At 37.0% G+C, this 26,180-nt stretch overlaps 1 protein-coding gene across 1 annotated transcript in view; it reads right to left on the reverse strand.

Moving 5' to 3' along the window:
* The window catches only part of Prex2 (phosphatidylinositol-3,4,5-trisphosphate dependent Rac exchange factor 2), a 298,856-nt gene that overhangs the window by 195,350 nt on the left and 77,326 nt on the right, over positions 1-26,180 (reverse strand). The window contains exons 6-8 of the mRNA XM_046428586.2: positions 23,837-23,998; positions 15,557-15,690; positions 11,879-11,982 (exon numbers count right to left, since the gene is read on the reverse strand). Coding sequence (XP_046284542.1) covers positions 11,879-11,982; positions 15,557-15,690; positions 23,837-23,998 — 400 coding nt within the window. The remainder of the gene's footprint in view (positions 1-11,878; positions 11,983-15,556; positions 15,691-23,836; positions 23,999-26,180) is intronic.

Genomic DNA, 26,180 nt, shown 5'->3' on the forward strand with positions numbered 1-26,180 from the left:
TGAAAAGTGGAATTTTTTCTTTAAAAAAAAAAAATCTTACTTTTAAAAAACATCTTAAGAATAAGAAAATGTCGAGGATAGTGACAAGATGGCGGAATAGAGGGGTTACTTCCACGGTGGCTCTCTGGTGTGAACCAAGAAAGGCAAACTGGCACCTTTTAAGCAATAAGACATGAAGTGTCTTATTGAATGATCAAGAATTCGGGGAGAGTTTACTGGAATTTAATACTGGACACTCAAAACAGATTGGGGGATTACAGCAAGGCACATGGGCTAGAGGGACAAGGCACCCCCTCCCCATCAGTTGCCCTCCCAGGCCAGTCCCTGGCCCCCTGTAGTGGAGGAGCGTGGGGGGGGGGGGATGTTGCTGTGCGGCTCCTGCCCCAGACCCTTCTCCTCTCCAATTCTAGAACAAGGCTGCTAGGGGTGGGGGGCTCCTGGCACGGGACCAGAAGTCTTCTGCCACTGGACCCCTTCCGGTTGGCCAGAGTCATGTGTCATTTGATGGAGGACCCAGGAGAGCAGATATAATAAAACAAGGGAAATAATAAATATAATAAAACAAGAAAATCCGCCAGCCCCAGAGCCATGGTAGCGCAGTGGCTGGAGGCAAAAGCCAAAGCAGACCTCGCGTGCACACAGTAAAGCAGTAAAGGAACTCTCATTCTCAGGAAGACTGAGGTGAGTCGGGGTACAGAGAGTGTAGAGATCAGAGTCACTGCCTGACACAACAATAAGCTGTGCTGTGCGGTATCACCAGCGGGAAGGAAGCCGCCATTTTTCCCTTGGTATGCCAGAACTACAGAAGGAACCATTCTGTTGCGGCCCCGCGACACTGCGCGGCACTGCGCGGACAGCTACAAAAGCCAAGTACTGGCAGAGCCCAGTCTGGCCCAGGAAACAAGCCTGGCAGACCCACACTGCATGGCAGAGAGTGTGCCTAAGTGACCAGGAGAAAATCAAGCATAGAGAGAGGTTTACACAGGGAGATCGCAGAAACGCACCTGGCTTCCTCCTCCGCATCCAATACGGCTGCTTCCAGAACCAGGGAGAGAAGCACCTGACCGAGAATTCCAAAGGGCAGGAATAAGGAGAGATTGAGCTCTGAGACTGAATCAGAGACCAGGAATTCTCAGGTCCACGGGTGAAGGAGTGGACTATGAACAGGCTGTAGGGCTACGAACAGGCTCCTACACCAAAGAGGATTCCTGACTGCAGTCTTGCAACATATACCTGCAACGGCTGGACCCTGGAGGTATGATGAGGTAAAAATCTCCAGCCAATTGGCACCCAGCAAAGAGATCGAACCATACTTAAGCCTACACCTTGCCTCTAGTGGTTCCACCTCCATGATGAACCCTCTCACCCTAGCAATCCACCCATCCTGCGGGTGGAGCTAGCATCATAGACCAGACAACCTCATGTACATGTTGAGAAGGTAATCTGAGAAACTTCTGATCTCCAATGGAAACAATTTTTCGATTTTTTCAGAGATTATTTTTACTTTTCTTTTTCTTTTTTTCTTTCACATTTCTACCATTTTTGAAACCAATATATTTTATATTTTTTCATACATCAGTTTATTGAAGACTGGGGTGTGTGAATACTACATTACCATTTTGTTGGGTAGTCTTTTATTTTTACTTTTTCTTTCTAGTTTTAATTTTTTCAGATCATCTATATTTTTCCTCTCACATTTCCCTGGATTCTCTTTACTCTTGCTAACAGCCAACATCTATTAATCCCTCTTTCACTCCTCCTATACTTCTTTTATACTTCTTTTCTCCTCCTTCGTCATAAACATCACATCCTACACCACTTCTGTTCTCTTTGTCTACCATTTGAAATTGTAAACCCTTTTGCCAATGTACTTTATATATTATAGAGAAAAATTGATCACATAATTTATTATTATTACAATAAAACTATAGACGCCTTCATAGGCGCTGTTTGATTTAAGGGTGTATGTTGTTTGCATTGTGTGCTGTTATAGGTGGTGGCAGTGCACACCACAGAGCTGCATCCTTAAACAGGCAGCCCATCGCAACTGCATGGCCTGCCCTCACTGCCTCATCTCTGAAAGTGGTAGTGTCCATAGTGGGTTACCTCCGCGGCTGCTATCAATATCTTTAGTAGGAGGAGCTTCCATCTTGGGACACTGGCCAGGGCCTGGAAACCCAACATCAAGGTACCTACAGGTTGCCTCCGCCACTGCTGCCACTGAGAGTTCCTGCTTTCATGTAGGGATAACAGCCAGGGCCTGGAAGACCATCACCAAGTTCTCTGCAGGCTTGGTTACACCTGAGGTGTGCTAATAGCCACAAACTTGCTGCAGAGGTCTTAGCCCCTTAAAGTGCCTGTGGACCTACAATTCCTGACCTCTAATCTCTAAACTGTCTCTCCTATACTCTGGTTTCTCTTCAGATCGTATAAATCTTTCGCCTTTTCTAAACTGTCTCTCCCACCCCGACTCTTTGATTTCCCAATCAGGAACCTCTCTCTCTGGAAGTCTGAGGGCTGAGCATCAGGACCCTGTGTGACTGCCTGGGAGAGCTGTTCTGTACTGTGTAGATCAGGACAGGCATCAAGAGCTTCAGACTACTGAAGACTGGAATGTCTGAATAGTATACTACAGTTTGTAGTATTACAGTTTTACTATTACAGTTTGTATATACTACAGTTTGTACTATTACAGTTTGTATATACTACAGTTGCTGTATATTCTTTTATTTCATGTTTTTTTTTCTTTTTAATGTTTTCCAATTTTTTCTTCTTATTTTTACTTTTTAAATTAATTAATTAATCTTACTCTTTCTCTATATTTTCCTCTCACTTATCTGTTTCCCCGAATCTCTCTTTTCTCCTGCTAACAGCCAGCCACTTTTGATTCCTCTATCATTCTTCCTATGATCTAATACCTCTATATTCTCATTGCCTACCTCATAAACACCACATCCTACATCCCCATAATTCTTTCTTTGTCCACCATTAAAAACTGTAGACCCTTTTGCAAAACTACTGTTTATATTGTTGATAATAATCGAACACATAATTTCTGTTTATTGCTAAACTGTAAGCATCTGAATACAAGCCATCTGGCTTAAGGTTGCATATTGTTTGCATGGGGTGCTATTAATATTGATCTCCCCCTTAAAGGCGAGGTATTGGAAACCTTCAGAGATACTGTAAGTCTATAGGGTAGAAACTGCAATACCTTGGATCCACACTGCTAGAGGGCAAGACAAATGAACAACATGAAAAAACAAGGGAAAAAAGTGCCCCAAACAAACCAAGATGCTACAATAATAGAATCCACTGACAGCACAATAGAAGAAAGGTCAGAGAAGGAGTTCAGAATGTACATAGTTCAAATGATCTGCAAAGTAAAGGATGATATAAGAGAGTAAATGTAGGCAGCAAAAGATTACTCCAATAAAGAGGCAGAGATTCTGGGAAAAAAAAAACTGAAATCCTTGAAAATGAAGGAAACAATAAACCAAATTCAATAGAAAGTATCACCAACAGACTAAATCACTTCAAAGACAGAACCTCAAACAATAAAGACCAAATATATAATCTTGAAAATAAAGGCCTCAAACAATGAAGACAAAATATATGATCTTGAAAATAAAGGCAACCACGCAGTGAAGACGTTAAGAAACCATGAACAGAAATTCCAAGAATTATAGGATAACATGAAAAGACCAAATTTATGATTTATTGAGATAGATGAAATCACGGAGGTACAAAGCAAAGGAATGCACAATCTTTTCAAAGAAAAAATATCAGAAAATTTCCCAAACCTGAAGAATGAAATGGAAAATCAAATACAAGAGGCTCACAGGACACATAATGTAAAAATTACAACATATCCACACCAAGGCACATTATAGTCAAAATGCTTAGCACACAGAGTAAGAATAGATTTTAATGACCCGGAAAGAAAAGTATCGATTACATATAGAGGGAAACCAATTTGGATCTCAGCAGATTTTTCAACCTCGACCCTCAAAGCTAGGAGGTCTTAGAACAACATATACCAAGCTCTGAAGGAAAACAGATGCCAACCAAGAATACCATATCCAGCAAAATTAAGCTTCAGATTTGAAGAGGAAATAAAAGCCTTCCCAGGTAAACAAAAATTAAAAGAATTTGCAACCAGAAAACCTACACTTCAGAATATTCTCAACAAAATATTCCATGAAGATGAAATGAAAAAAAAAAAAATGAAAACCAGAGAACAGCCAATCAAAGAAGAAACTAATTCAAATTAAAAACTAGAAATAAATCAAAATGACCGGGAACACAAATAATATCTCAATAATAACCTTGAACATTAATGAGTTAAACTTATCAATCAAAAGACATAAACTAGCAGATTAGATTAAAAAACAAGACCCAACAGTATACTGTCTCCAAGAGACTCACCTTGTAGGCAACGTCACCCACCAAATGAAGGTGAAAAGATGGGAAAAAAACACATCATCCACATAGATTGAATAAATATGCAGGGGTTTCTGTCCTCATATCAGATAAAGTAGACTTCAAGCCATAGTTAATCAGAAACAGCAAAGAAGGACATTTTGTACTGCTTAGGTGAATCATACATCAACAAGACACAACAATTGTAAATATTTGTGCCCCAAACAATGGAGTATCTATGTATATCAAACAAACCTTTCTCAATTTGAAGAATCAAAAGCACCACAGCATCATAATACAGGTTGACTTTAACACATCTCTCCTATAATTTTATAGGAGATACACTATACAAAAACTAAACAAAGAAACTATATAACTCAATAAAAAAATCAATAATTTATACTTAACAGATGTATAGAGTATTTCATCCATCAAGGAGCTAATACACTTTCTTCTCTGCAGCACATGGATCCTTATCTAAAATAGATCATATGATGCCACAATGCAACTCTTAGCAATTACAAAAAATAGAAATAGTATTCTGCATTCTATCAAATCATAATGAAATGAAATTAAAAATCAATGATAAAATAAAAAATAGAAGCTACTTCAACACCTGCAGACTAAATAATACACTATTGAATGAACAGTGGATAGCAGAAGACATCAGAGAGGAGAAAAAATAATTCTTAGAGGTAAATGAAAACACTGATACAACATATCAAAAATCTCTGGGACACTATGATGGTAGTGCTAAGAGAAATGTTCATTGCATTGAGCTTATTCCTTAAAAGAAGAAAAATAATCAACAAATAAATAACCTAACATTATATCTCAAAACCCTAGAAAAATTTTAAAAATGAACACCAAAAGCAGTAGAAGACAGGAAATAATTAAAATCAGAGCTAAAATCCATGAAATTGGATCAATAGAAACAATTCAAAAAATTGACAACACAAAAAGTTGGGCCTTTGTAAAAATAAACAAAATTGATAAGCCTTTGCCTGTGCTAATGAAGACAGAAAACTCGAATTACTAAAATTCATAATGAAAAAGAAATATCATAACAGATGCTTCTGAAATATAGAAGACAATCAGAAACTATGTTGAAGATTTATACCTCAGTACAACAAAAAAGCTTGAAGATATCAACTAATTTCTAGAGACATGACCTACCCAAACTGAATCAGGAGGTCATACACAAGCAGATCAATTTCAAGCAATGAAATAGAAGATGTCATCAAAAGCCTATTAATTAAGAAAAGCCTGGGACCAAACAGATTCTCAGCCACATTTTACAAGACCTTCAAAGAAGAATTAACCCCAATATTTCTCAAATTATTCCATGAAATAGAAAAGGAGCAAACCCTTCCAAACTCATTCTATGGGGCTAGTATCACCCTGATACCAAAATCAGACAAAGAACATCAAGGAAAGAAAACTTCAGACCAATATCCCTGATGAACATAGATGCAAAAATCCTCAATAAAATTTGGGCAAGTTGCATACAAAAACATATTAAAAAAAAAATAGTGCATCACAATCAACTGGGGTACATCCTGGGGAATGCAAGTTTGGTTCTTCATATGGAAATCAATAAATGTAATTCATCACATCAACAGACTTAAAGATAAGAATCATATGATCATCTCAATAGATGTAGAAAAAAGCATTTGACAAAATACAGCATCATTTCATGTTCAAAACACTAGAAAAATGAGGGATAGTAGGAACATACCTCAACATTGTAAAAGCTATCTATGCTAAGCCCAAAGCCAAGATCATTCTAACTGTAGAACAATTGAAAGCATTCTGTTTAAGAACTGGAACAAGACAAGGATGTCCTCTTTTTACCACTTTTATTCAACATCGTCCTTGAAACACTAGCCAGAGCAATTAGAAGATAGAAATTAAAGGGATACAATTAAGAAAAGAAGAACTCACACTATCACTATTTGCTGATGACATGATTCTATATTTAAAAGATCTAAAAATTTCCACCAGAAACCTTCTAGAACTAATAAACGAATTAAGAAAAGTAGCAGAATATCAAATTAACACTCATAAATTAAATGTGTTCCTACACATCAGTGATGAATCCACTGAAAGAGAAATTAGGGAAACCACCCCATTCACAATAGCCTCAAAAAATAAAATAAAATACTCGAGAGTTAATCTAACAAAAGAGTTGAAAGACCTCTACAATGAAAACTACAGAACAGTAAAGAAAGAAATTAAAGAAGACCTTAGAAAATGGAAAACTCTTAGGCAGAATTAACACTGTCAAATTGGCCATACAGATATAATAGTTTCTATTATATTAAATTATATTAATTAAATTATATTCTATTATATTAAATATAATAGTTTCTATTAAAATTCCAATGAAATTCTTCATAGAAATAGAAAAAGTAATTATGAAATTCATTTGGAAAAATAAGAGACCCAGAATAGTCAAAGCAATTCTTGGCAAGAAGAATGAAGCAGGAGGTGTCACAGCCAGACCTCAAATTATGCTACAGAGGTATTATAACAAAAATGGCATGGTATTATCACCAAAACAGACATGCAGACCAAATGGTACATAATAGAAGACACAGAGACAAACCCACATAAATACAATTATCTCATACTAGAAAAAGGCGCTAAAAATATACATTGAAGAAAAGATAGCCTCTTCAACAAATAGTGCTGGGAGAATTGGAAATCCATATGTAGCAAAATGAAATTAAATCCCTATCTCTCACCCCAACTCAAAGTGGATCAAGAACTTAAACATTAGACCAGAGACCCTGTGCATAATAGAAGAAAAGGTAGGCCTAACTCTCCATCTTGTGTGCTTAGGAACCGATTTCCTCAACAAGACTCCTATAGCACAAGAAGTAAAATCAAGAATCAATAAATGTGATTGTATCAAATTAATAATTTGTAGAACAAATAAAAAAAATAATAAAAAAGTCTTATATCTTATTCAAATTTGACTACTATATTGAAATCTATAATCTGCTAAAACTCAATTATAGAATACATTTTCTATATAGGTGCCCTCTGTCCACACACACAAATAAACTAGGTCTTAAGAGAGAATAACAATATCTAGTGCTACTTTTTGTAAGGCTTTCAAAGTATGCATTATGAAAATCACCATGAAAATTGATTCTAGAAAGTTCAATAGCTTTCCTACTTTAATTTTTAGTCAGATATATTTTATAGCCTCACAACCAAACCAAGATCACCAGAAATAAATCTCAAAGAGGAATTAAGTTTCACCAAAGTCAGAATTGGTATCTAGGGAATCTGATTCTGGTCACAAACTATACGGTTAACATCTTCCTTGAACATAGGAAATAGTAACATGAACACGTTTAAGTAAACAGACAAATTTTTGTACTTCTGCATGCCATTCCACCATTTCATCACATTTTTCTTTATTAACATTAGCTAGGATACAATACAAACCATTAAGCATTGTAAATAAAATTATAATCATTTATTACTCAAAAGATTTGAGATATTTACATGTCACCTGGGAGCTTAGTCTCATTCCAAATGCAATTATTTCTTCTGCATGTTTTGAGGTAAATCAATGCAATTAAGTTTTCTGACAGAGCTTCTTTCTTAGTGGAAAAACACATTTTAATTATACGTACAGCAAATAAAAATATTCAGTATTTCTGTAATTCAAATTGGAGGAAAACTTTTTCATTCAGTTTTCCATCAAAAGTTCCAACATGCTTAAATATATATCTCAATTCATCCATTTTCATTATATAACTAGATATGGAGTAGTTGTTGGTTTTAGAGTTTGGCAATAGGAGATAAATGTCAGAGTATTTGCCCATCCCTCATTCAACTTATCCAGGATCCAGGTGTGGAGAGTATTTGGCAGGTGGGCAGCATTGAGTTCTTCCTGGATCTTTCAGCATCACAGCTCCATTCACAATGTATCTAACAAGCAGACTTAAAACCTGAGTTCATCAAAAAGAAATGTAGCTCCACTGATATTTCCTCTACTTTGATAGATTTTCCATTTTTTTTTCCTTTCTCTTTCTCTTTTTTCTCCCTACCTCTATTTTGGATTAGGGGATATCAGAAAAAACATTCAGGGTCTGGGGCTGTGGTTCAGAGGTAGAGCGCCCACCTACCATGCATGAGGCACTGGGTTCGATCCTCAGCACCACATAAAAAATAAAATGAAGATATTGTGTCCACCTACAGCTAAAAAAAATAAATATTAAAAGAAAAGAAAAAAACATTCAACCTTTGACTATTAGGGACTGGCTTATTTTACTTAGCATGACACTCTCCAGTTCCATCCATTTACCAGCAAGTGTCATAATGTCATTCTTCTTCATGGCTGAGGAATTCTCCATTGTTATGAAGGAGATTGAGGAGGAGGAAGGAGGGACCAGATCAGGGAAGAACAGTGGTATATCTGACTGAACTTTCATATGTACATATTATGAACACGCCACCATGAACAAGACACTACTTAAATTTTTATATATGTATAAATTAAATATATATTTCAGAAAGGTCGGTAGAGAGGGGAGCAGGGGGAGGCAGAAGCAGGGAAGAAGTGCTGGGGTCTAAATTAGAGCAAATTATATTCCATGCTTTTGTGAAAATGTCAAAATGCATCCTAATGTTATGTGCAACTAAAAATATTCAATGAAAATTAAAAGAAGAAATAGCAGCATCAGCAGCAGCAGCAGCAGCAGCTTCTATTATGGAAACGACCAAGAAAGGGAGAAAGTTGGTGGAGCACCCAGATTGGCTTTTTAGGAAAAATAAACAACCAAAATCAATTTTGGCATTCCTTACAGCTCCCCACTTGGTCACTGTGGATTTAAAACCTGTATAAACCTGCTGTTCTCCTATTTCTCAAGGCACGAACACATGGGTGCCTAGCAAACTTGACCCTGGCCCCAACACTGCTCTATGTGAAACAGCTGAAAAACTTGAGTGAGTTCTTAAATCCAACCTCATTTTCACTATCAATGGAAATGTTAACAGAGTATATTAATTGATTTTCAAGATCCTATTCATCTTCAAAATTCAAAAATTCTATTTTTGAATTTCCAAGACTGATAGAGGATATACTTTCCCCCGAGACTGAGTGGATACACCCAAGAGAAAACTACAATTTCCTTGTAGGAAGCTGGAGAAGGTACAAAAGTGGAGCCTGACAATTCTCTAAGTGACCTTGTAGCAACAATGTTTGCAGCCAAATTCCTGCAACATACCGCTTATGTATGTTTGTTTGTCTGGCAAAATAGCCCCGGTGAGTAATAGTCTAATGAATTTCAATGAAAGCTGAACCTTACAAATTTGCCCAAAGAGTCTCCATCAAACAACTAACTTATGACAAGTAAATGTCCCACCTTCACCCTAATGATACCCACAATGGTACTGGGATGTCTTCTAAAACGTTCCTATCCCCAGGAACTGAGGCCCCAAAGACTGGAATCTTCACAACCCCAGGACAACTTTTTGATGAGACTGTCCAAGGACCATTTGTATAAAATCTCTGTCCAAGTAACTCCCCATAGGATCTCACTCCCTATCCACCTAACTCTGCATTATATGCCCACGATTCCAAAGGCCCTGTGCCCTTCTACTTCTTCATCTAGTGCTTCAGTTTCCCGCCACCATCATCAAAATTCACTTTGACCACCAGGGCAGATGGTACCAATGGTGGTGATCACATCATTTATGGGATAGAGAAGGAACTGGAACACATGGGGAAGAGAGGTTCCATCCCTCAGGAAGTAAGGCCAGATCCTCTAAGCCTATGGAAAAGCATAAAAAAGAAACAAAATAAAGGAAGTGACTAAATGGAGGGTAGAGGTCCATTAGAGAAAGGACAAATTTTTTAAAAAAGAGTCAAGGTTTTGAGTTCTGTCTGCTGACTCTTGGGCAAAATGGGCTCTGTACATCCTCTTGAACATTCAGGTTACTGAGGCAAGATGGATCTTAACATTCTGGACAGAGGATGTTTTTAAATGTCATCACATAGTCTTAGCATAAAATGAATTTCTGCCACCTTAGGAAAAATAATAGGTCCATCCTGCTATGGAAAGGTAGCCTGCTGGTAACATCTGCAACTGTATTAGCCTGCAGCACAGAAAGGGATTTGAAATGGGTCACCTGTGCCAAGTGTCTGATGGGTCCACACTCTGTCTCATAGTTAGTCAATGAGGAGCCCCTCCACAGGATGATGTGACTCACAGGTGATTCCTAGTCTCAAGCACCTCCAAGTTTTGCCCAATGTCTGCCTTTTCCCCCTAATTGCCACAATCATGGTTCACTCTTTTAAGTACCAGACTATATGTCATGATGCTCATAATGGGATAGAAAAATAGCATACAAGTGAGCATTTGAAAAAAAAAAAAAAATCTCTACCCCTAACAGGTGATAAGCATTCTTCTCTCTGGGACCCCAGAATGACAATAAAGGTACATGGGGGGCTGGGCATGGCTCAAGTGGTAGTGCACTCGCCTGGCATGTGCGGGGCGCTGGGTTCAATCCTCAACACCACATAAAAAATATAAAATTTTTTAAAATATATAAAATTTTAAAAAAAGAGGTACATGGGAGGTAGACAGCTGAACTGTGCCCCAATTCCATGCTTATAATGAATTATAAAGACATCTCTCTATATGAAAACTAAAGTCACTCAGCAACAATTAATATATTTTATTTCATCCTATCACTTTCCCTAGTCTACCTTTGAAATTATAATAGAAATCATTGGGGAAAATGTGATTCAATTTACTAAGCACTCAATTTATAGACACCTTCTTTCAAATCAAAAATAAAATTTATTTTAACTTCATTTTATTTAATGCTTATGACTAATCATAATTTCATGAGCTCGCTTGCAAAGGTCCATACTTTAAAATTTACTAAACAAAAATGTGCTATCTTTGAGTAATAAGGTATTTAAAATTACACAAATCATCTCTACCCAAGACTTTCCTCTCTTCAGCAAAGCGACAGCCTGTCTATATTAGTCACAGTTGTACAGCAAAAAAACAAATCTGCAGTTTGTTACAGTCTATGGTGAATTTGTTATAGGAACAAAATGTCATACATATACTGATACAACAAAGTACAACCTTAAGAGAACTGAGTTATTTTCCACGCACATACTCTAAAAACAGGAATTGTGCACATCCTGTGAGATTAAAGCAAAATGGACATTCCAAGATAGAACACCACTTAGCTCTCCCTCAGTATTCTTGTATTAATGGCAGAGTTTCAGCCAAACATAATTCTCCATGTTCACAACAGACCTGTACTCATTTACCCAACCTTTCTCCTCCCTTAGCCTGATGGCTCTCTGACAAAATATTCCTAAGGTCTAATGCATGCAGATAAATTATTCAAGTGAGAACTCCGTCTTCCAAGGGACTTCACTGTTGGCATTCCATTTTCACTCCACATCACTCACCGGTGCCATCATCCACATTCTCCACCTCCATCACTTCGGTATTGATCCGGCCCCGAAATAGGTACCGGTGTCCATCTGTGGATGCTTTGCTGTTCTTCAAGCGTCTTTAAATGAATGAAACCACAAAAACTTTGTTACTAAACCTCAGGCAGAACAATGTTAAAACATCACACTTTCTTGATTCTTTAAAGAGAGAGAGAGAGAGAGAGATCAATTAAATCAACATTACAACAGTTTTTTGGCACTTGGAGATCAGACTTATGTCCTAATTGCTTTACAAGATGTGACTGATGTACTAATTTCTTTAAATAAATTAAAGTTGGGGCTAAAGATCATACACAGGTGGGAGAGCTGAGCATATGCTTTTGCTCAGTATATGACATCTGTCTTGCCCAATGAAACTGTGACACACACTAAAGGTTGAATATTTTGATGCTGCAATTCGGTTAGTTTTACCTTCATTTCTCATTACTCAGTAGCTGGTAATTCCCATTTTTAAAATTTTCTGTTAAACAAATTCAGTGAGTACTTCCCTCTTCAAAAAAACTGACTATGCTAGAAGTTCTTAAGCTGAGTGACATTCAGCTGTTAAGGAAAAAAAATCTCCTATACTCATTTTATGATATGATTACTGTAGGCTTGTTGAACAAGTCTCTTAATGCATTTATAATCCTAACCAATGGTCATATTTATTTTAAAAATAACTCAAAACATTTTTTAAAAATCTGTGTATGGTATGTCTAGTACCAACCTTTAATCACAAGGAGTATATAACACAATAAAACACCAAGGTTTACAGATGAACTTTAACAATGAACTAGGTAGTTGTATATGAGAATTCTAAACACTTTTAAGTGTTTTTAAACAACAAAACTTTTTTTTCTAATTAAACAGAAAAGAGTTTGAGAAATGATTCAAGGAGGTTTAAAAAATACCTCGTCACTCAAGAGATTTCAGTGACCCAGACTCTTCAGTTTGACTCACTGACAAAAGTCTGGCCACCAGCTGAACAGACACAAACAATGCCTAATTTACTGTGCTATATAGACACACCTAGAACAAGATGTACCTTTCCACTACCTGTAGCATCTCGTCTAACTGTGCCTGCCCTGAAGTGAATGGATGTACACAGGAGGTGTCTCAAGATACTGTCACACCGCCCCCGGCCACACACATAGGGTTCCTTCCTTGAAAAAGCCTGTATAAACCTGGTCTATCTATCCTAAACCCTCATCAGACTTACAAGTCCTAAGTTGATAATTAATCTCACTGGAGAGCCTGTCATCCCCAAACTTTTATCGCCCTGCATTCCCCATTTCATGTTGACAGCAAACTCCAAGTGTCTTAGTTAATAAGCCTAAATAAATCCTTAAGTCAGGAATTCAGGACAGGTAATTATGAAAATTGGCATCACTGAAGGTCAGATTATACATTCATTAAGAATGCTTACTAAATAGCAGGAATTTAACTTTGTAAAGCTTTTTCTGTTAACTTATTTAACAATTACAGCCATAACAGAACATCAGTTGGTACACTGATGTTAATTTTGCCAAAGCTGTGGATTTGATGTCAGGTAGACAGACAGATAGACAAAAATATCAATATCAATAATATCAACTGTCATGAAAAAAGATTTCATTCTCAAACAGATGCCTTTAATTATTCCACCAAAACACCTTCATTCCATTAAACATTTTGTGTGTGTGTAGTACTGGGGAATCAAACCCAAGGGTGCTTTACCACTAAAATACACCCCAGCCCTTTTTATTTTTTGAGACAGGGCCTTACTAAATAGCTGAGATTAGCCTAGAACTTGTGATTTTCCTGCTTCTACCTCCTGATTCCCTGGGATTACAGGCATGTGCCACTGTGCATGGTCACATTATAATTTTTTGATGAGTTGTACAATGGGTAAAATTTCCTAAAGCTTACTTCTATTAACCCCTTCTTAGCCCCTATGCTATCAAACCCAAGAATTTAGAAAGGAACAATAAAAGATATAAGTAGGTTCATTTTCACGTAGTCAAAAGAAATTTTGAGCTGGACCCATGGACATGCCTGTGGTCCCTGCTCTTCTGAAAACTAGGATAGGAGGATATCTTGAGCCCAGGAGTTCAAGACCAATCTGAGCAACACTGCAAGATCCCAACTCAACAAAGAGGGACGGGTGGGAGGGCAGAATTTTTTTTTTTTAAACTTCATTAAGGTAGAGATGATGACAATTTAACTCTCAATTCCTGACCTGTTCCCTTTCATAAAGGTACATATTACAGTTCTGTGTTTTCTTGCTTCATGTCATTGCATTTTTTAAAACTATTATCTCTTGCTAGAGAATTCTAATACTATAATCCACATGGCTTAATTGCCATATATCATCAACTTAGCTTTCAAATTTTCATTAATTTCCTCTGGGCATCTTGCTAACAGACTTAGGAAAACTCATTTCAAGAGATAAAAGATTGAAGTTCCCTTAATTCTGCCTAGTAAATCAGTTTTGTGTCTCTCATTCTCACTCTACCATAAAATGGTTGGTTAGTTTCCTCACTTCTGAACTTAGCATATCCAATTACTCAAAATCCTGACCTTCCAAACTTCTGCTATGCCTATCCATTGAATGAATGGATGCCTACTGGTACCCTCTCCCTGAAACCAGTGTCCCAGCTACAGTAGGCATTTTGAGAAGTACTCCACCAAGTTAAATGCTGCTAAGAAAACAAGTAAGACCTTCAAGAGTAGAAAAGTGGCCATTGGATTAGGAAACATGGTGGATCCTTACACATGAGCAAGTTAGTGGACTAAAGTCTCATTGAATATTGTAAAGGGGGAAACAATAAGTAAGGGATTAGAAAAATGACAACCTAAAACTCTTCCCAGAAAGGTAGTTATGAAAGAGAGCAAGAGATAGGAGAGAGTAGGACATAAGAGATATCTCTTTTTTTAAAGAGTAGACAATATTTGAAGTCAAAGTAATAGGCTCAAGGATCAGAGAGTAGCTTCCGTGGGAACATTAGAGGAGAAGTAGCAGGACAGGGAATAGTGTTCAGAGTGGGATGCTTACAATGAAGATTTTCAATTTCAAAAGTGCTTGTATTGACAAGGTAAAGGGTCAGTCACAGGACAGGAGGCTCAAGTGTAATGGAGGAAAAGGATCATTGCAGGTAAAGATACTGTGGACTTTCAGGTCCCAAAGTTTGGACAGGTCTCTATATGGATTTTGAACACTCCAAAAATCGGGACAGGAGTAGGGTGAAAGATAGTGACCCAAGAGCTAAAGCAATCACTGAATTGTGTATAACAGGGAGATGTTAAGAGAGTCACCAGAAAATTCAGTGGATCAGAAAGACATGAACTTCACATTTGCTGAGATTCTTGAGGGAAGTGGGGTGGGTGTGGATATGGTTAAAAAGCAGGATTGGGAAAGGGGGAAGACACATGGGCCTCTCCCACAGGCCCTGAGATATACAGGTGAGGAACCAACACCTCTTCTTGGCAAGGCTCTGGGGAGACAGTGTCATGATATGGTAGTGACACTTCTGTGAGGTCTACCAAGAAGGTGAAGATAACAATCAGGCTTTCCTGATTGTTATCTTCAGGATGAGCTCTGGGAAACACAAAGGAAAATGGGGAACTGTGAGGTGGATGGATCATTTCTGAAGTGTGATTTGTTTATGATCTCACCTGTGTTTCCTTTTGCAGTACACCAAAAGATTATCAAAAAGAAAAAACACGCGTTCTTGAATATTTCCAGAAGAAATTTTCAGTAAGACTCCACACATCAACATTTCAGTACAGGTGTCAGTGATGTTAGATCCCTAAATTTAAAAACAAAAAATTAATTAATTAAATTAATAACTTCTGATTACTTGGTCAAGACCTTTGTATGTAAAGATTCTTCTCATTAAAAACTATACTTCAGGCTGGAACTGTAGCTCAGTGGTACAGCACTTGCCCAGCATATGTGAGGCACTGAGTTCAAATATCAGCACTGCTTATAAATAAAGAAAGGTCCGTTGACAACTAAATATAAACAACTGAATCTAGCTCTCCTTCACCTTCCAGGTTCCTCTTCAGTCTCGGCATAGATTCTGGATGTGTGTTCAGACAGTTAATGTATGCTTGCACAAGACAGACGCATCTATAATCATGTCATCTATGCTATTTTGAAAGGAGATAATTTCAAACTAATTCATAACATTAATGTTCATATTTTTTCTTTCTTCTTTGCTTCCCCAGTATGGATAAAAGGATCCATGGACACATAAAAAAGTGTATGAAACTGTTTAAATTTTTATCAGGCATAAATTTATATATCCACCTCTGATATGGAAAAGAAGAGAAAAAAATGATATAAAGGGAACAACCTTCCAAAGAGCCACTGATTTATTAAAGGAAGACATGGGAACCTTTATTGATTAAATAAGCCTTTACTGAGTGCCCACCAAGATTACATGACTAGCGACAAAACTATAATTTCTTTTTTGGTGCTTGAGATGGGACCCAGTCCTCCTGCATGTGAGGCAAGCACTCTACCACTGACTATACCTCTCAGCCCAACAATACTGATTCTTAACACAAAGCTAACCGTTAGACAATGAGAAGAGCCACAAGATGAAGGAGCCTGAGCCCCGAATCATCAACAGAGGAAAGCTGACCTTCTAATCAGAATACCCAGGGTCTTTGGTGTGAGCTGCACATAATTTTATATGGTGAGCCATTGGAAATGTAGAATGTTTCTATACCTAACCTATCAAATAATATGCTAAGCTGGATTAAACACATAAAGGAAGTTTTCAGCAGAGATCTAGCAGTGTTCTATGCAAGAGAATATCAAGTTTAGTTAGGTCTGGTTTCTTTTAATCTGATGTCAATTTCTGATTTATTGATTCAATCAATGTTTTTATTTTTGATTTTTAAAATTTCACATTTGCACAAAATCACTAATATAGTTTTTCTAGTCAACTATAAAAATTTAAATTAAAATGACAACTCTTATGTCTGCAATAAGAAACTTCCAATAGGGAACATAAATTAGGAGAAAAAGCTATTAGGTTAACTTGGTTATCTATATTACAAATACATTTTAAATTTTAGACATTTTCCTTTTTTATTTTTTTCATTCTGACAATAGATATATAAATTAAAATGTAAAAATTTTACACAATTTCATGTATTATGTCATGAGTTTGTTAAGCAAGGATTGTCATGAAATATGAATTGTCATGAAATATGAATATGAGTTGAATATGAATATGAATTGACTGTCATGAAATATGAACCTCAAACCCAGTGACTGGTGTCAATGGTGTCTTATTATTTATTTGTAAAGAATAGCACCTTTATCTTAGACAAGAAGCTAGAATAGAATTGAAAGATAGAAAAGGAAACATCAAATTGATTCTTAAATAAGACCTTGTATAACATTAAGGGAAGTAACTTTATTAGTAGCAGTTTTACTACAGGTGCAGAATATCACCCCCTTGGACTGGTGGTGGCCCATATAAGTCAACCAAGAATGGTAAATTGTATTGCAAAATGTTTATATTTTTGCAAAATGGTTATACTTTTATCTTGAACATTAAATAATAATTCCAAGTAAGTAACCCAAATTAACATAAGCAGATAATAGCAGATACATTCCTATACAACAGAAATCCTAACCTGTTGTGGATTTACAAATATAAGGAGTGTTTTACCTAAATTTGAGCCAACTATAATGGCAGCTTTATGTTACCACGAATTCAAAGTGCTCAGTAGTTACCAAAACCCCCAGCTATTTTTCCTCCACCCCATCCTTGAGTAATTTAGCTTTTTGAACCTCTTTCCTTACATCTACTATATATTCTTACATCTACTAATATTCATTATCATTGAATAGTCCTTTAAGTTGACTGTTATTTACCTTGTTAGTAGTTTTTCTTCATTTTTAAAATCAGTGTTCATTTTTCATTCTAAATATCTATTCTTCAGCAAATACACATTTAATTATTAAACAACCATGCATAACACATATTTTATCTAGATGAATTCTATTCATGCCAAGCAATGTGCTGAACATTTTATCCTGGTATGAATCTCTACCAAGTTGACCTCACTGTAATGTGGAACCACTGATTAGTTAACAACGTTTAAAGTCAGACTCCGTGATCACTTCATCTCATGAACTAAATGTTGCATGTCAATCAGAAAAACAACTGACCACGGAGAGAAACCACAGTCTTGGAAAAGATAAGAGAGGCTTGAAATTTCCATACTCATATATAATGCACAGACCAACCAAGATCTAAAGGAGCCAGGCCCACTCATGGTTCAAGAAAAGAAAACTGACCAGAATGACAACTTGATAGGTGTTCAATATCAATGATGTCTCTTTTTTCCCACACATTTTTAATTGGTGCATTATAGTTGTACATATCAATGGGATTTGTTATTAGATATTCATATATGCACAACATATATATATATATATATATATATATATATATATATATATATATATCAATATAATTTGGCCAATATCACTCCCCAGCACTTCCCCCTCCCTCCCTATCTCCCACCCTTTGGTCCCTTTCCTAGACTGATCTCCCTTTGATTTCCAGGAGATCCCCTCCCACCAAAGGTGTCTCTTGAGAAAACTAATGAATTGTGTAAATATTCTTACAAAAGAGCAATTTTTAAATGCTATTTAATAAAACATGAAGACTAGCATAACTGTATCATACAATTTTGTCATAAAATGAATATCCCCCCCAAAAAAAACAACACTCAACTTTTATTCATTTCTTGAGGTTCAAACTCAATAAAATTGTAAATGGAATTGTCATATATAAATCATACTGATAATGTTTATATTGATTTTGCCAAGATAAAACTTTCCTCTTCTCCCACTAGAAAGTTTGTTCCTCTGTTTAACTAGATTCATTCTCAGTGATCTTTTCACAGAACCACTTATCCTCAAATAACAAGGACCATCTATAACTCATTTCCACCTCAAGGTAGTAGATGAATTTGTGCCTGCCAAGTCACACAGCACAGAGTACAAAAGAAAGCAGCCTCATCACCAATCTCTGGAAGACTCAGGCTCAAGAAATAACAAAAGAACATGACATGCAGTCAGTACGCTGTATAGCACGCTCAATCAAACGGAGCAAGTAAATAGATTCCAGGATGTCTTCGACATGGTCTTGTAGCATTGTATTTCTCCATGAAAAAAAAGGTAATCAAAAATGCCAGACTTCTATTTCTCCTTACTTTCTAAATCACAATAATTATCTTGAATCTCATTTTCCCCAACACCTACAATACTAATAATCTTTCTCTTCTCTTTTGTTCAGACATGTTTTTCTCAGATTTGAAAGACCAATTCCAAACAGGAATATCAAGGATTTTAAAGTTCCATTACTAAACAATGTAATGTTGATGATATTCCCTTGTCAAAATACTTCTGTACAACTCCAAAAGTTACAGTTATCATAAATCAACCAAACAAGAAGAAGGATGAAACAGAATATTACTGTTCTACAAAATGAATCAGCTGATAAACTTCCCATCCAAATCACATTTCCATACCATTACCTTTGGTAGAGTATCTTGCAATGTTCTGCATGTTAGATAAGATATATAATAGATTATGCTAATAAAAGGCATGATTTCAGAAATGAACAATTAAACAATAACTACAGATCTTCTATGCCAGTTACTCCATAAATGCTAATAAAAACCTAATTTCTATCATCAACTTGCTGTAAAAGAAGAAGCAGGAAAACAAAACAAAACCCTTAATCCAAAGAATTGGCTCAATTTTTCTCTCAGTGTGGTTATAATATAACAAAGTAAGAAATACATGGAACTTTAGAATCAGGCTACTATTTTTCAAACTGATCTTGGCCTACCTGTGAGTTGTAAGGATGTAAGTTAAATAGTCCTCACTTTTTAAGTCTATATAATTGGGATGATACCCCAGCAAACTGTTGAGGCTCACTGCAAGGGTCTGCATATTGTCCATCCCCAAAAGGTTAATGTGCTAGTAGTGTTGAGGCGCTGGAACCTTTAAGAAGTGGAAATTTGTGGAAGGTAATTAGGTCATGGAGGCATTACCCTTAGGAGGCATTCATGAAGGTCTTATGGGATGGAATTAGTTCCCACAAGTGGGTTATCCTAAGGTAGCCTTGCAATGTAGTTGTACATGCAAAGGGGATTTGTTATTACAGATTTCCTCCCCTGAATTCCTCTCCACACACACCACATCATTGGCCTCTTCCTCCTACACTCCCGCCTCATAATGCCATCCACCATGAACCCCTCGCTAAAACTAAGCAGAGGCCTGTGACATGCTCCTGAACCTCCAGAACCATAAGCTAAATAAACCTTTTTTCTTTAAAAAGTACTTAGAACCAGGTATTTTGTTAGATTGCACACAGTGCCAGATGAGTACTTCCCAAGGTAGGTGACTGGCATTCTAGGACCTCTGCCCTTCCCTAAGAAAATGGATCCCCCAAATTAGTGGAATCTTAGAATTTCAATTCTGAAAGTTGAAAGAAGTAATATATGGATGGAAAAAAATACAAGAGCCTATTTATCTTGGCTAGGGTGCTGATGAGACAACCAGAAAGCCACAGCTGCCCTAATGCACCTTTAAATCTGAGAAAAGCTTTTCTATTGATTCTGTGAGTGGCCCAATATCTTTCAAATTAATTTTTCTTTTAATTCCCATTACTCGGAACTATACCACCTAAAGTAATCAACACCTTCAATGAAGAGGCACACTGGTCAAATGAGGGGAATTTCTCAAGGGTCAAGTCCCATTGCTGAAACCAAAGATTTAAAATACTATCATATTTGCAGAGCATTTTACAATTTTCAAAGTACTTTCACTTACTTCATTTGACCCCTACAATAATTCACACTGTATATAAAAGAGGTCTGACATATTACCCCCGAACAAAGGGTTGGAGTCCCGACGAAATCCAAAGTCTGCTCAAAAGCCTTGCTTTTCACTATGTCATATTATTTAGGAATGATAAATTTCAATTGCCATTTCACATAAATTTATATAAATGATAATTTAGCAGCATTTATTCACATAAATGACAATTTCAGATCCAAGAATTTATTGCAAAAACAATAAAACCTTCATTTGATTAATGGGAAAATGACACCCTGGGTAACTAAGTAACTTACATGAGAAAATTTCCAACTAAAATGGAAGTAGAGCAAATTCATAATGTATCGGACTTGGATGCCCTTCAAGAGAATTTTAGTTACTAAAGCAAGGGTGTCATCTTGAAGGTGGTCCTGAATGGTCAGCAGCTGTTTCACAGTGTTTGTCCAAGGCTTCTGACCTTGAAAACTCTTCAGGGAAGTCTGGCTTCTGTAAACTGTCTTGCCACCTACATCTGAACCTGGCCCTGTCCTAACCCCACAAGAGCCACACTGCATATACACAAAGCTGCCTTCAGGCTGAGCAGTAATTCCTGTTAGGCTTTCAAAAATAGCTCTTGGGAGCTGGGGTTGCGGCTCAGAGGTAGAGTGCTCGCCTAGCACATTCGAGGCCCTGGGTTCGACTCTCAGCACAACATAAAAAAAAATAAATAAAGATGCTGTGTCCAACTGCAACTAAAAAATAAATATTAAAAAATAGCTCTTGGTAACCCATTCCTGACTTCTCAGGGCCTGAATCCATTCTGTTGTCTAACTCTGCATTCCTATAGAATCCTACCAGACTTAGTTATTTCTCCTAAAGTCCTCAGAAGTGACCAAGATCTCTCCTCATCTCTCCAGGGTGGTGAACTGGAATGAGTAATCAGGTTCTGACCACAGGTTGCCAACCAGCTGGCTAAGCCCCACTCTAAGCTACATCCCCCTAAGAACCCAAACCCCCAACACTCTGTACAGTTGGGGTTGAACACACTCATCAAAATCTACTCAAGGCTGCCAGCCTTCTAGGGATAAGGCATTCACGTCACCTGTGCCTTCCCGATTTTCCTGAAAACTTCATAGAATTCCCTAAACACCACTAACTTTCTTTGGCTTCAATGCTCCACTTTTCTCTTGCATTCAGGATTGTAAAATCACCAAGGTGGTGCGTTAACTAGGTTTTCATTGCTATAACAAATACCTGGGACAAATCACCTTAGAAGAAGGAATAGTTTATTTTGGCCCATGGTTTTACAAGTCTCAATCCATGGTCACTTAGCCCTGTTGCTTCTGGCCTGTGGCAGCACAATAGGTCACAATGGAAACATGTGACAGAGAGGCTGCTCACCCCATGGTGGGCAAGAAGCAAAAGAGAAAGATGATGGGAAGGGGCTAGGTCCTAATATCCCTTTCAAGGGCAAGCCCCCAATGACCTAACTTTTTTTGACTACCTCCCATTAGTGTCACTGGCTAGGGAACCAAGTCTTGAACACATGGGCCTTTGAGGGGACATTCAAGATCCAAACTCTAACAGCTGGTAAGGCTGAGGCACCCTCTGTTATGGGCTACGTATGACATAATACAACCCACATATATCTCCCTTTGAATAGCTGGTGAATACTGTGCAAACAATACTGATGGTGTTTAAGGAATCTCCTTCTGCAGTAGATTCAATCTTCAGAATATACACCAGAAGGAAACAAAATTGAGACTGATTTGGTTTCCTTAGAGTACTGGAAGAAGTCTTTGAAATTCTTGTTTTAGGAATAAGCCTGGCAGATTTCACTGACAAATCCTGCAATTTAAAGCAAGTTTGTTTTTTTCTTCCAATGTTTGAGTGACAACAGAACTGCAAAGCAAACTTGACTCCATTTTTCTCATCCCAGCAGGACAACCACTCCCCAGGAGAGAAATTGTCATCATGAATCAACTGTAAAACACACAACCATTCTAACTGATTGAAAGAAGTGACATTCATGCCGAAATGGGAGGTCACCCTGGACACTTGAAATGGAAGAAGATAGCCAAAGAGGAAGCTAAGTCAGATCCGAGTTAGCATTTTAAAAGATTCACAGCAGAAGTAGACAAATAGAGGAGAATTCCTGAAGGAGAATGTTTGAAGTTTCTTTGCATCTCTTGGTGGATATAATTTTAGATCTAAGTGAAAACCAACATATTGAAGATAAGAAACAAATTAGTCAACTATAAATTCCTAAAGATAAAAGCAATTTACTTGGATTTATGTGATACAGCATTTGGCTGGGAACATTTTCAATCTTGCTTACACTTTTTAAAAATCATCTTAATTGCTTACTTTGTAACATGAAAAAAAATTATAGTAGCCCAAAGCTCATACACATTTAAGTCAAAACCATTTAAATTTTGGCTTATTTTTCTGTATAGCAGAAAAATTTCGTAGGACTCCAACCCCCATGAAATAATTGGGACCCAAAGTTAACGACAGCTGAGAAACATCTTACAGATTCTGGCCCATAGACTTCATTTGCATTTTTGTCCTTTTTAAAGCCTTTCCTTAATGACTCATGAAACTATAATGTTTTTTTCATTTTGAACAGACCTTAAAAATCAAATCATAGAGAGTTCTTCCATTTTAGAAATGAAGAAATCAAAACTTAGACTGAGTGGACTTAAAATGAAATTCAACATCTAACACCTAGAGTCTGAAAATAATATCACAACACACGTAATGGACTTTACTTCCATTCTTTTTGTTCACTCAAGGATAGGACTATGATTTGTTGACCAAAGTTAAGACAGGGAAAAGGATAGTTTGTAAATCACAAATTCTGAAATACCCAAGTTTAGAACCACACGGTGTGTACTGGCTCCATCATTAACTTCTCCGAACGAGACTGTCATTAACTGCTACCTTAAACATATTGTGAGCCTTTTTCAGAATTGATCAGGGTCCTTGAGCAATATCTAGGAAAACAACCACTTATGGTTCCACCAATGCCAATAATTCCACAGGACAGGACCTAAGAGAACTATCTTAATCTCCATAGTGGGCCAAAATGGATGTACCTCCCAGCCTTCAATGTGAGACTGCCATTCCTCTAAAACTTCTAACTTCTCCATCTGTCTCTTGGCCTCGTTTATGTTGGAACAGACTGCTTTCATGGCTTGGAGGGCTTCCATCACTGCCACGTAGTCACTGTGTTTCCGTGGAGTCCTCTTCAGCAACTCCTGTTTATACACACCAAAAAAGGAATTACCCTTTGATCTTCAGTTTTCTGGAACAGTAGGTTCAGACTGACCAGGAAATGAAAATCACAAAGATCCTGAGAGCCACTTTAAGTGACATCACAAACTCCAGTGAGAGTAGGATCAAAAACAAACATGGAATCAGTGAGCAAGCATGATCCCAACGCATATTTTCCAATCACTCCAGTTTTTTCCCCTCAAACTTATTTTATTTTTAAAAACAAAGTTACATTTCTTCTTTCAAGTCATCAAATAACTCACCTGGAGCATGTAAATTTTTTTTATTTATGTTTGACTTTTATCCTAACAGAAGCACATCTTTATATCTTAATTACATTTTCCTGGAGTCTTTAACAAAATAAATCTTCAAATAAGTAGGTTCCATAATGTCAAGAATAATTTAAATGTCTATTTTCTAACATTTTTTTGAGAAACTAAGCAAAGCAAAATTTATGCATGTCTTACATTCAGCAAAATAGTTTACACATTTCGCAATGCTCCATCATTAAGGAGCCATTTACAGGGCTGGGGTTGTAGTTCAGTGGTAGAGCGCTTGCCTAACATATGTGAGGTACTGGATTCAATCCTCAGCACTGCATAAAAAAAAATAAATAAAATAAAGGTATTGTGTCCATTCACAACTTAAAAAAATTTTTAAAAAACAGCAATTCATGTTGTTTCCACCAATTACTTAATTCCTCCTCTGTGATGAATGAAGAAACACATATCCAATATGTTCCTTTTTGTTTGGGTGTCTAGGGGGTTGGGGGGAATTTTAAATTTATGTTTTTTCCATTCAGGATATCAAAATTAGAGTAATCTTTAATCTTTTAAATATATTAAAAGGTCTTGTTAGCTATTGTTTAGAAACACAAAATTAAACATCTTCACCCACTGTCTAGACAGTTGTGACCACATTACTTTTAATTAGTCATTTGTTTCCTTACTATAGTTGCCATCATGTAGCTAACACAATTACAGAAACCCTGAGGCAGCCCTTCAAAAGAATTTTCTTAATTCCCAACATGCAGTGGAAAGTGGGCAGTTCTTACACTCTCCTGAGTTGCCCAACTTTGACCCTGCATTTGGTCGGTTCACATTCTGTTCTGGAGAGCTAACACCAGAAAAAAAAAAAACTCGTTGTGCCACTCCCAGGACAAGATTTAAAAGTTAAACTGGATCACAAACCCATAGAGGAGAAATACAGCCTTCACCAGGAATTCTGTGGGGTCCAAGTACTTGTAAGTTATGTGAAGTGGTCAAGCCAACCTGTAGGCCATGAGATGGGTCTCTACGGGTTGAATATAGATGATGTGAAATAACAAGAGAAACCATCAATAATAACCTGGCAGTTATTGGCCACACACCTTGTGTTGACTGGTTGACTCAATCATTTCAAGTTCCACAGACCAATGGTTTATTTTTTGAACACTTCTGTTCCAATACCTTTAATATTTTTCTCTGAATAAAAAAAAAAAATCACTCCAAATCAAAGAGAATCCCAGCACAATTCTTCAGCTGATGTAACAAACATCAACACCAATACTTCTGCTACAAGAGTAAATAGTTTTTCCATGTTTGTGCAAATAGTATTCACCAAAAGGGAAAAATCATCTTCTTAATATTCCCATCCCTTCTTACTCTTAGAATAAACAAATTTCTGTTGGGCATGGTGGTATACACCTGTAATCCCAGCTATTCAGGAGGATCACAAGTTCTAAGGAGCCCAGTGAAGTTAGTGAGACTGTGTCTCAAAAAATAAAGATATAAAAAGGGGTGGGGATATAGCTCAGTGATAGAGTGAGTACTTGTTCTGGGTTTAATCTCCAGTAGGAGGAGGAAAGGAAGAAAGGAAAGAAAGAAAAAAGGAGGGAGGGAGAGAGGGAGGGGGCAGGAGAAGGAAGGAAGGCTGAATCATAAATCCTCCGAGATTCCACAAAATTTAGGACAAAGAATAACTGCAGTTATGAATACACATACAAACTGAGTTCCATAGTTAGAGGGCTGTAGGGATTCTCAGAAGGAAAGAAAAGAATTATTTACACCAATATTCTCTACTTCCAAAGACTGTGCCAAAGCTTTGCACAACTGGAGACACCTGCGTTAGCTTCTCTGTATGAATATTTTTATGATTTAGCCAAGAAACTTTTGACTTTCTTATAAG

This window comes from Marmota monax, unplaced genomic scaffold (genome assembly GCF_021218885.2).
Source record: "Marmota monax isolate L192 unplaced genomic scaffold, Marmota_monax_Labrador192_F-V1.1 WCK01_AAM20220418_F8-fsc00044, whole genome shotgun sequence".
NCBI lineage: Eukaryota > Metazoa > Chordata > Mammalia > Rodentia > Sciuridae > Marmota > Marmota monax.